The sequence below is a fragment of the Grammomys surdaster genome, unplaced genomic scaffold (genome assembly GCF_004785775.1).
Source record: "Grammomys surdaster isolate TR1022 unplaced genomic scaffold, NIH_TR_1.0 63, whole genome shotgun sequence".
Classification (NCBI taxonomy): domain Eukaryota; kingdom Metazoa; phylum Chordata; class Mammalia; order Rodentia; family Muridae; genus Grammomys; species Grammomys surdaster.
Window position 1 is genome coordinate 27,345,845 of NW_021604565.1, and position 12,669 is coordinate 27,358,513.

Genomic DNA, 12,669 nt, shown 5'->3' on the forward strand with positions numbered 1-12,669 from the left:
CTACCTGTAAGCGGTGTTCCCAGCAGAACCTTCTCGGTGGCAATCTGGATATATAGCTAAAAGGTCTTAAAACTTTATAAACTCCTTGGCTATCAGCCCCGTTTTAAGGAATTTATCCTAGGTAAATAATGACATATAAAACTAGATACTTAGTCTCTAGAATGTTCAAGGTCCTAAGCTTTTAAAGGTAAAACTCAAGTACTAATCTCACACTCTTGGAGAGATTATCTAGAATATTAATAGTCTCACAGATGACTAATCTCTTCCCTAGCTAACTGTGGTGCTAAATAAATGTGAGATCTTTAATAATCTTTCAGGTATGTAGCTCTTATACTCACAAGCCTCCCAACTTGGCCCCCTGAGTACTAAGATAATTTATAAGTGGGTGCCACCATACTTGGTGTATACAATTATTCAAATATATTTTTTCCCAATGAACTTCCATTCTCCTAAGTTTTCTTCCTGCATGTACAACATTTAGTGGTACGACAATACTTTGTGATATAGGAAGATAAATATGAAGTCCTAAACAAATGTACAAAATATGAATTTTGTTTCCATGTAAAAATATGATCATCTGATAAAATGATCTTTAAAACTCGGTGTTCTCAGTATGCTCAGTGGTCTATGAATACGGACACAGGTGTCTACCACTTGAAGAAAGGAAAGACTCAAATGAAGGCAAATTATTCCAAGCCTGGGATTGAAGGAGCAGAGAGGATGAAAACAGGCCGAGCAGCCCAGAAAGGGCGGGGAAGGGAGAGGACAGCGCACGAGACCATGCAGTGAGTACGAGCTAAGAGCTGACATGTGGACAAGGCTTCTTTCAGCTTTTTGGAAATGAAGAAATTGAAACAAAATGAACACAACAGCAACTGAACAACCAATTAAAGTTTTATTATTGGCTAGAAAATCGTTAGAGCAGTAACAGCACAGTATGCCTCTCCACTTTGCAGTACAGAAATACATTTTTCCAAGAGTCACTCTGGTGGAGTCTCCACAGTCTGTCTACTCAACTTCTTCTCTGGAAGCTTCCTTTTCTTAGTTATTGTATTCTTGAAGAGCCTGGGCCATGAAGAGTTTGCCTAAGTTTTGGGCTGTGAACTCCTTGATGTTCTGGCAGTAAGTGTTAATCTGGCCTGCACATTTGAGAAAGAGAAATCATAATTAATGTTCAACAAACTGAAAAAATGACTTAGAATGTCAAAACCCAATCATTTGTATTTTGTTTTAAACCAATAATTCACTAAAAAAAAAAAATCCATTGATATTTTTTTCTACAAGAGATAAAAAATACAACTTTTGCAAAGAATCTATCTTCCAAGAAGAGATTCGAAAAGGGCTTCAATTCTAGGTCTCCACGAAAAACATCTCACATAAAACCTACTTTAGAAAGCATAGTGCCAGCCCATGTTTAGATTCGCACATACCACGAGAAGCCTTAAAGAATCCAAGACACAAAGGGCGAGAGGTGCAAGACTCAGAGTAAACTCTTACCATTTATAAAACACGCGTGTCTATGACCCATGATGCTATTTGGGAAGTTTTCACTATCTACTGTTTCCCGAAGAAGACAAGAAGCCACATGTGTCCCCACCACGTGTGTCCCTGCAGCAAGTAATACCTGCAATGAGCAGCGAGTCCATCCTGGCAGGGGCCTGGTGGGGCTTGAAGAGTTTGGAGAGGTCCTCTTCAGGGAGCGGGGGCTCGCCTCGGCTCTGTCGCTGCATATTCTCCTGTTGGCGACGCTGCTGATACTACAATCAAAGGGAAAATCATTTGATTATTTTTCTCAATTGAGAAATGAGCACATGTGCGAGCGCGTCCCCACCCCACCCCCCCAACACACACACAGAGAAAATCCCGCAGCTCTGAATTCCAGATAGAGTTTCCATAAATTACAATGTCTGGTAACTGGCTACTGTGACACTCAATAATGGCGGCCAATAAAGAGATCTTATTTTTCATCAATTTCCGTTTCACTGTACTAAGAGTCTACATCTACCTTCAGAAGACAGGCTTGACAACAAAGGGCCTTAGAGGGACATGATTTGCCAACGACATGTTAACACTTTGGACAAAGGGGAAAGTTGTTCATCCCAACATTAGTGACTAAGTAAAAAATTATTCTACTGACCCCAAATCCTGTCACACTGGTATGGTAGCTCTGCTGATGTTGCTACCACTGGTTACGTTACTGTTCTACCGTTCATACGAGACTTCCAAAACGTACATTCTTGATGCTCCAGTATGACAAGGGGCAGTGATACACTCGGACACTGATAAAACCACGTGCCAATTACCGTGATTGCAATGAAACAAGAGGCTTGCAGACGGCTTGTCACAGCAGCAGATTATAAGGCTCGGTAACAAGAAACCACCACAGACTGATACATGTTTAAGCAGTGGAAATGACTGTTCTAAAGAAGCCTAACTTGCTTCCATTCTATAGGACGAGGGACACTGATCCAAAGGGATTCTGAGCAGTGTCACTAAGCACAAGCGTCAATGTAAGATCTCAATACACGGGAAGTTCTTGGAAACTATGCAGAAGACTCTTCCTGAATTTGACAACCCATGTGAGTTCTTTCTCTACCGAAATCAAGCAAGAGAGTGGAACCAAGCTGGGGCCCCATCCTCTGCTCCACAGTCTGTCTGAGACTATCTGCAATGTGTTCAGTTAACAGAACAAAACAAAACCACTGTACAGGTTTATATATCTTCTCCTTTCAAAAATGGCAAAAGCATGTACTTTAAGTTCACTATATATGGCAACTGATGCTAAGACTTTTTAAATACGATCCTCTCAGAACTACCTAGCTGTGCTTAAGCACAGTGTTTAACAGATCTCCTTTATAGTACCTTTTAACATAGCAGTCATATGGAAACACCATTTTCATAGATAAATGTTCTGAAGTCAACTTATCTATGAATCAAAGGCTAAAAACATTTGAGTAATGAAGATAGTGTTACAAGACACTGTGAAAGGCATGTTGTTGTCAGGTAGCAGGAATAAAGAAAAGGTTAAAGGCACACATAAACTATGCATGTACATACGAGAATGTTCAGGTTTCTATCTGCACTATACTATCTACTGCACAGCAGTTTGTCTATTATTTCCTATCAAAATTGCTTGCTCTTAATCACAATTGCTCAGCTTTAAATGAACTGAAGATCACTAAGTATGCCGTGACAAGCCACTACCAAAGCCATTACAGTTAGGGAGGAGATGAGCTGTGACACTACAATCTCTTCTGTCTCCCATCTTCTCAATAAGGCATCACCTATCTGCATAACCTTGGCATTCCACTCTGAGCTTAATTGAGCAACTCTCTGTAAGGCACCTATTTTTAAGTACAAAGTGTAAATAAATAATACTACACAAAGAACGTTCTTTTAAAACATGTCAGTCATTAGGTTAGCAGTCAATGGTTTCCCAGGAATTCTGAAGGAGACTCCTGGAGTATTGCACCTATACACGGGTGACTGGCAAGGTCTCCATACCAACCTGATGCTTTTGCTGCTGCTGTTTACTGGTGTTCCTCATGTATGTGTTGTATTTGATTATGTCCTGGCTCATTTCATCCACCCGGTCCATCAGCAACTGGAGATTCTTCCCCAAATGATTGCTGAAAAGTAAGTACATTAGCATGTCATTCTCCAGGTTACTGCACGGCAGGAGCTCTTGACAGTTCGAGATGGCAGCTGAACTTGCCTTTTGTCAGCAGGATGAGCCCACACATATGTAGAACAAGGGTAGACAACAGGGAGAGCTTATTAATAAGCTTCCTAGTCAGCCTCAAGCATAACCCAGGAGTGCCTGCACTAGCTCCACTGCTTCTCAAAGGACAGGGGTGAGGGCCAAGAACTGTTCAGCAATCTAGTGAGAATTTATAATGGGCATTAAAAAAACTAGTAAGTTTAATTTAAATTCTACATTCCTCAACTTTTTCTAAAAACCTTTCCCTAATGCCCCAGAAACTTGAAATTAGGAGTCACCACAAAGAACATGTAAACAATTACAGCTCCTCAAACTGCACTTCTTTTTTTTTTTTAAGAATTATTTATTTTATGTATAGGGGTACACTACTGTCCTCAGACACACCAGAATAGGGCATCAGATCTCATTACAGATGGTTGCACACCACCATGTGGTTGCTGGGAATTGAACGCATGACCTCTGGGAGAACAGTCGGTGCTCTTAACCGCTGAGCCATCTCTCCAGCCGCCCACACTGCACTTCTTATCCAGCAGGCTCTGACCGTGACGGGAGCATTTGCTCTGCAGAGCAGATGATCTCTGTCTCTCCCCATTCCTAGATGTCAAGCAGGTGATCTCTTACACTCCTATCAGCTCAAACCGGGTGCTAATGATTGACAGGGTGACCCCACCTACTCCACTGCTGCCTGCAATCATCTGCGGCTTCAAGGAAGCCTGCACAACTGATAGACACACTCCAACAGCCGCTGCCTGACAACCAGTACTCCCAATCACTGACTTCAGACAGACAGATAGTTGCTCAAGTCTATTACTTGCCAGTCTCAGCTGTAGGCAACAGAAAGACAGCACTGAACGAGACACACACATCTCCATCCTCACTGGACCTATAACTGTGGAGAGCTTGAGGACATGCTTTAGATAGCGTGTCAGCATCTCTCTGAGGAGATGACAGGTTGAAAACAGAGCATTAGGAGTCAGCAATGCCAACAAACGCTCTAGAGACAAGATAAGTACAAGTGATGAAGGCCCGAGACAGGCAAGAAATAGGCATTTTCAAATCCATTTGATATAAAAATAAAAACCACCCAAGGAGCCCAGTGTCATCAAAGTTCTCTTCCAATCCTGCCACTGGTCTGTGTGAATGAATCTCCTCAGCAACATCATGAAAGTGTCCTGGCCAACTAAAGACTAACCCGCTTCCTTGAAAAAGGATACCATCATGAAATCATGTCTTTTTTAAAAACACAGAATGTACACACCTTTAACCTCAGAGCTTGGGAGGCAGAGACAGATGGATGTCTTGAGTTTGAGGCCAGCCTGGTCTACAGAGCAAGTTCCAGGACGGCCATGAATACACAGAGAAAGACAGTCTAAAAAAAAACAAATACAAAACAAAGTCCAGCCATGTGAACAGAACTTTGCTGCAGTTACACATATGGGGCATTATAGAAGAGCAGGGTGCTGCTGGCTCACTGTCCTGGTTTGAGCAGCCAACCAGTTAATAGGCTGGGAAGCGTGGAACCAAATCAAAGTAAATGTAACTAAATTGCAGATTCTACCGGGAATCAGAAAATTAGGGTTTTTTTTTTCCTTAAATGTTATTGTAATAGAATGAGGTGTGTGTGTCTGTGTTGTGTGTGAATAGGGCTGCCTTTCAATCTCATCAAGCAGTTCTTAGACGACCCTGACTCAACAATTGCAACTACCTAATCAGTTGTCTCCAGTCCTCCCCGCTCCCTTTTGCCTCTTTTCCCAGGTTGTCATGGAGCCCGAGCTGGCCTTGTTAAAGCAGCTGCCTCTCCCATCTCCCTGCCTCTATCTTCCTAGTGTTGGCATTCTAGGCATGGGTCACCACCTGGCTTCAAGTGCTCTTTTAACACTAATACTCAATTTATATTTATAGTATTCCATTGGAATTTTTGAACCACTTTTTAACTTGAAAAATATTTCTTTGAGAATTGGGTATTTGTTGCTGTTCTCCAATGTCTTAATAGCTAGCTTGCTTTTAATGCATCCAGACTCAAGTGTTTGGGCATATGGTGCAGGATGAGGAAGGAGCGGGTTTTTCCTAGCAGCTAAGCAAATGCCCAGAACCAGGGATCGGTCTCGTTTCTCCCATGTAACTTCAGCATCAGTCCAGCAGTACTGCAGCTCACATGTGTCTTTCCCTGGCACTGACATCATCCTCTAACTGCCAGCCACACCCTAGACGACAGGATCCAACTGTGAGATAGCACTGCACTCACACACTGCAGCAGAGAGAAAAGTGACGGGCACGTGCACACGGTGACATGCTGTAGCAGATGTACAACAGATGCTTACAAAAGATGCCTTGACGGGATGAAGTGCGACCCTCCCAGATTATCTGACAACTACTCTGGGCTTTTGAGAAGAAGATGGTGGCAGGCAGTAAGGAGGGTGGAAAGGCATACTGTAGATACTGGGCAAAAGCAGTGTGCTGGGACCCCAGTGTGACAAAGCCGCACTTAAGGAGTAGTGATTAGCTGAGCAGGACAGAAGAATACACTCAGAACCGAGGCCATGAGCATTACAGCAGTACAGAGACAGGCAGGAGTCATTCTACAAAGACCTTTGGGCAAGCACTGTGACAGTCCTGAGGTGAGCAGTGGTCATGCCTCAGAACTTTGCAATTTCGGCCTCCATCTAAAGACAATGGGACCCAGCAAAGACTTAAAAGTCAAGGAAGATGGCGAAGTTTTAGCTTGAAGTAGAAGTTCACGGCAGTAAGACGAACTCACCCCTCAGTGTACATGGGGTGGATGGATCCAGATGAACTGACAATGGACGGAAAAGCAAGAGAGTTCACTAGTAACCTTACACTAATGGAACCCAAAGGAAGAGCTCCATAGAGAACTGCAACAGTACTCAGCACAGAGTACGTCCAGGGACACAGTGACAAGTTTTTAGAACTCTAACAACATTCAATGAATGGAACACTGACAACATTGGGGATGGTGGGAAGTGAGGAAACTTAGACATCCCCTAACAAAGCCAGGCTGTCTCTGACTCTGTTACCTGTCACTGGGTCCCATTCCCCCTAGCTGGACATCCTGACTAGGTCTCAGTGGGAAAGCATGTACCGAGTCCTGCTGTGACTTGATATCCCAGGGCAGGGTGCTACTCAAGGGGAGCGTGTAATGGGAAGGGGGACTTGTAAGGGAGGGACAGGCAGGGGGGCTGCCATAGAGTGTAAAATGAATAAGTAAATTAACAGGGGAAAAGAGGCATAAACACCATGAACAGTGGAAAGCTGGAGATCAGTAGCATAAAGTCAAGGTTATTCTTTCCGAAACAGGGAAAGCCTGGCAATGATGTTCCACTAGAAGTGATAGGAAATGAAAAATCTTTGCAGAAAACAGACAGTGTCCTTCAGCTCATGAGGTCATGAAGGTTGGGGCAAGGTCCAACAGCCTGAGGGACAAACATTTTAACAGTGAAAGAACAGAGCTATGTCAAGTGTATGAAATACCGTCACATGGACAGTTGTTAAGTAAGATACTTACACTCCTAATTGCAGGGCACAGGGAAAGAAAAGTTCATCACTCCCACAGCGGAGAGGTGACACAGAGCCAGAGAGCCACTGCTAAACGTAGAGACACTGTCACTTCTAGTTGGACCATCAATCCTGGAGACCTGTCACACTCACTTTAGCAAGAAAGTTAAAATGGGTCTTTCTGGGACTGCAGCGTTAGCAACTGTTAAGAAGAGCACCCGGCTAGGGTGGCTCGAAATCTCAAGTTCCAGGGAGATCTGACATCTCTGGCCTGACTGCCAAGTGTGTGTGTGTGTGTGTGTGTGTGTGTGTGTGTGTGTGCACGAGTGCGCGCAGAGACTATGAGGAGGAAAGGGGGAGAAAAATCACCCTCCCAAATTTCTTAATCTTCCTTTCCACTGCTGCCTTTCAAGTGTTCTGAGAAGTATATCCAATTATAGTAAATGAAGACTACCTTACCATGGGTATGCAGACTTCAAAGATACTGCAACATGTATACTACAATAATGGTCCTTAGAAACACCATCAATCTGTCAGAAACACTCAAAAAGTCACACAGTGTAACGAGTATCAGGAATTAACAATCAACTCACAGAAAAATCAGATCCATCACCAGGAGCCATTTTCTGGGGAAGTCTTTTCAGTATTGGTTTAGGCAGTATACGGACACAGGAGTTCCCGTGAGAAGTCTCGTTCATACAGCCCTGCCTTTTATTGCCGAGAAACAAAGAACTGAAACTGAAACAGGTAACTTAAACAGACGTGAACCCCGACAGTGTGAGGTCAGCTCTCCCCACAGTATCAGTTCATGCTTATTATCCTTAATATGGGATACCCGCCTTTAGTTTGCTATCTAAAAGAAGGACATAGAATTGTTTTTCATGTGTGAACAGCTCAAGGCCTGTGCCCTGCAAATGTTAAAACTAATAAGGACTGATCTAGAACACCCCTGTAGTAAAATGTAAAAAAATTAAGACTCTGAACAAAAGGAACTGTGTATCTTAGGCATGTGTAAAACAAATTAATTCTAAATAAAAGAACTGACATTCACATATGAGTTATAAAAGAGAAAATAAACCTAGTATCTAAGGAAGAAACTGTTAAAAATAAATAAAGGCAAATAATCCAAGTATCGTCCTGTTGTGCTGCTAATGAGAGAGAGAAGAATGAGGATGTGTGACCCCTGGCTCCAAACAAGAGTCCACAGGTATACAGATGACAGCAGGCACTGGTCGTACCTGCTCCCCACAAAAACACTAATTTACCCTTTAAACAAATTCACAGGGAAAGCAGAAAGCCTCTTTTTCAGAGTCCCAACAATACAGAGGAGGATAAAGCCACAATAAAATAGTATTTGAGGATGTTTAGTGATAGGGCAAGCTAGGATAATATTCTTGGCTATTACAATTGTTGCTCTGGAAAGACAGAAATTACAGACAGGCTCACAGGTGACCTGGAAGCTACACAAAGGCTGTATTGTTCTGTATGCTCAACACAGAAAGCCAGGGTAGAAGTGAAGACATGAATTATATAAGGAAATGTTTTTGTGTAGTAAATTTAAAATTACTGTACAACTGTATACCAAATACATCAAACTGTAACCTCCTACACTGTTAAAGAGGGTCCTTAGCTTGTACTTTAAATACAGTGTGCCAAGTACCTTTGTAAAACCAAAAGAAAAAAATTGATCTTCTCAAGCAGACAAATGTAAGGACTGTTATGAAAGTACCTTCGCATTCAAACAGTTCGCTCTTTGGTTCCGTGAACTCTGACTACATCATTTAGCATTCTGGTCACCCTTAGGTGTGCATCTTGATGGGTTAATGGGATACGATGTTACCTGATTCGTGGTGTTATCCACGCAAAACATGGAGAATGCTGGTTTCCAGTCTTTGGCTCCTCTCATAAGTACAAAAGATTTCATTGTCCTTACTGGTTAATATTGAATGATAACTATAAATCTGGTAAATAACTGAAGTTCTACTCAAAACTGATTGCTTAAGAAAATAAACCTCAGTCAGGCGGTGGTGGAGCACGCCTTTAATCCCAGCACTTGGGAGGCAGGCGGATTTCTGAGTTCGAGGCCAGCCTGGTCTACAGAGTGAGTTCCAGGATAGCCAGGACTACACAGAGAAACCCTGTCTCGAAAAACATAAATAAATAAATAAATAAATAAATAAATAAATAAATACCTTAGCTAGGAATGGTGGCATACACCCATGAACCCAGCACCCAGAAGTCTGAGGCAGATTTGAGTACTTAAGCTACACAGTGAGATGCCTAAGTGTTGAGAGGGAGACGGTTTCAGCCAACTGATTATCTACTCTATTTGGTCATTTTACAGTACAAGTCTGCTGGTATCTCTTTCCATCAAAAAGAAAAATCACAAATAAGATTTAAAAGGAATGTAAGAGAAGCCATTTGTGACTCTGACACCTCTACTGAAAGGAGACGGGACTGAAGCAGTCACTCAATGCCAGGCCTACTATTGTGTGAGGTCCTGGGCTCAATCCCTGTGGAAGTCAGGGAGACAGATCAACAGTAACTCCAGAAAGGCAGCAATTTGTTCTGGGACACATCAATCAGTATTAAAGCAAAACAAAAAATGTGATTTTGTCAATTGGTCAGCTAAAACAGTCACACTTAAGGAAATTGCAAATACTATAATAACTGAGGTTTACTATTTAGGACATCTCCATCTGAACAAGGAAGGGCCAGCCAGTAAAGTGAAGCACTTTTTCTGCTTCTGAACAAGACTCTTGGGATTCAGTACAGTAAGCAACATTAAACTAAATCTCAGCAACCTCTCCCAGGCATTTACCCTCCATCGTCCAAATGATGCAGTGAGGACGGCAGCCGAGGGTCCGGACAACAGTGATTCTCCTGATAGGTCTCAACAGGGAACTTTATGGGGCTATTACACTTACTTTAGTGACCTCAAAGTGTTTCTCACTAATTTTTCCTTATCGCATAAGTAAAGTATGCAAAAAAGTTTGAAAAATGGATTATTAAAAACAAACCAGAGGAGTGGAGGACTTTCATTGGCACGGTCACTTACCTGCTGGCAAGACTGAGCAATTCATGCTTATCCGCCACCGCTGACTTCTTCTCAAGTTCCCACATCAGAACATTGATCAGATGTGAATTCTTAATTACAATCGGCACTTCTTCAAACATGTGCTCAAAGGTGATGCTTGCCTTCTTCAATCTGTGAAGTATGTTAAAAATACTTGAGGCCAGTGGTCAGAACTGAACGCTAAATTGAGAGTCCATACATTTTACCTAATTACAGGCACCCTCCATAGGCTGTTTCATTAATTCTCTTAATGGCTTGGGGGTGGGGAGTAATTGCCAAACCAATGATTTGAGTAACTTTGAAAATGGTATGAATCTGAGCTGTAAGCCCAGAAAATAAGGTCCCTGGCAAAATACAACAAACAAACAGACAAAACAAAACAATAATAATAAAAAAAAAAACCTGCTTATTCTTTACAGTCAGGAATTCTTAAATTTTCAGTGACACTGAACTGTCACTGTGGGTTACTTGTACACTTAAAGCAGCGCTCTGTACACCTCAGAAGGGTGCTTCCAGGAGACTAAGAGGCAGAGCACAGCCTCTCCTAGCCCAGCTACAGCTCCACACTTAGAACTCTCTGTGACTCAGCTTGTCTTCTAAGGATCTATACATTTTTAGGAGCCAATGAGAGACTAGTGAGGAACTGTCTAATATGAAGTTTCATATGAAGTAAAAAACTTGACAATAACACAAGAATTCTGAATACTCCCAGGCCACGAAGCCAGAACACAGAAAAGTTACCCTTTAAATTTCCAACAAGCCATTTTTCCCTTTGAATCCCTGAACTGCTTCTATCTATCCCACTCTGTCATACAAAGGACACAAGAGGCAGGAGTAGGCTACAGCTTGCAGTCTGGTAGTGGCTACCTAGTCTTCTCACCTCCCTTTGCTTTACCACTTATGACATGTTTCATACACAGGCTAGTTAATTCCCATAGTGAAAACAGCAGACGAGACTTTCCATACAGAATAGCTTAAACACAGAGAAGGAGAAATCAGTGGCACTTGCCCGATGCAGAAAACGTCCACCACCCACATAGCATTGCTATAGCCCAACTAAGGACTCAATACTTGTGGCAAACTGAAATCCTTAAAAAAACCAACCACCTAAGTCGTCTACCACATGCCTCATGGGCCTGGAAGACTTACGCTTCTGGGGAAAAGTCCTTCTCTTTACAAACTTCCATCAGTTTAGGAGTCAGTCTGTATGCCTTCAGTGAGAGAGATCCTTGGGCAGTTTTTATGGGATCTCAAAAAAGGAAGAGAGAAAGCTTTTACTGAGAATGTTGTCACCACAAGTGCTCATACAGTACTAGTTCTGGACACAGTACTACTAATCACACTCTGAAATATTAAGACCAAACTTAATAATCAGGACATAATCTAAAGCAGATTAAAACCAGAATAGAGTCAAAATCTAGCTAGGATACCTTCAAATCCATCCCTCAAGTAGAACCAGTCAACTTGCTGAAAATTAAATATATGATCAGTGCTATAGATCTTGTACAAATAGAAAAATATTCATGAATATTAAGCATAGAAAAATCTCTGTATACACTTCTATGGCCCTTCAACCAATAAATTTAAAACAAACACAGCCCTGGGAACAAAATGTATCCATCCCAGTGAGCACTGTTCACAGTTCTTCATTAAAGCAGACTGTAAAAACCAAACCACTAAGTCAAAGTGCTATCGCAAAGTGTCGTTTTAGTTTTAGGGAAATAAGTTTTGTCAAAACCGACTGCTTAAACACTCCACCAGGAAGGGAGCTTAGCACTTGCTGCATGATAACGGCTCTGGTGAGCCAATGTTCGCCTAAAACCTGTGTTAACATTCATGTTGTCTGAAATTCAACACAGTGAAACTTTTAGCAATAGGTGATAAAATGAAAACCAAAATAGATTGAAGCAAGTGGAAAATTCATCAAGGTCTGATGATGCAATGTTTCCAGCCAATATAAGTGCACTTTAACAACTTGTTCTCTCTGTAATCCAATTGCTAACACACTGAAACAATTTCGGGGCAGCTCATAAGATTGATCGTATTCATTAGTATTTTTTCTGACAGATACTCAGGACGTTACATTTACTTCTCAGCTGGAAACTATATGCGAGTCTGCCAGATATGGCAAACTGTGAGTGTTTGGGGAGGGGGAGGCTATAAAGCTGTTAAATTGCCTACGGTTCTGATACAGCACAGAACATCTGGTCTGGAGAGCTTGAGGAAACACCATTAAATAGGCCGAAAAGAAAAAAATCTTTGTGCTAAGAAACAGTCCAGGTTTTGTACGATGCTGTCAGAGGTTAAAAAAAAGGGGGAGGGAGGGAGGGAGGGAGGGAGGGAGGGAGGGAGAGAGGGA

General features: G+C 42.1%; 1 protein-coding gene across 1 annotated transcript in view; it reads right to left on the bottom strand.

The window, feature by feature from the left end:
• Positions 1 to 876: 876 nt before the first annotated feature.
• The window catches only part of Eif3h (eukaryotic translation initiation factor 3 subunit H), a 72,216-nt gene continuing 60,423 nt past the window's right edge, over positions 877 to 12,669 (bottom strand). Inside the window, exons 4-8 of the mRNA XM_028767391.1 lie at positions 11,460 to 11,559; positions 10,293 to 10,442; positions 3,509 to 3,629; positions 1,625 to 1,757; positions 877 to 1,139 (exon numbers count right to left, since the gene is read on the bottom strand). Coding sequence (XP_028623224.1) covers positions 1,042 to 1,139; positions 1,625 to 1,757; positions 3,509 to 3,629; positions 10,293 to 10,442; positions 11,460 to 11,559 — 602 coding nt within the window. The 3' untranslated portion in view covers positions 877 to 1,041. The remainder of the gene's footprint in view (positions 1,140 to 1,624; positions 1,758 to 3,508; positions 3,630 to 10,292; positions 10,443 to 11,459; positions 11,560 to 12,669) is intronic.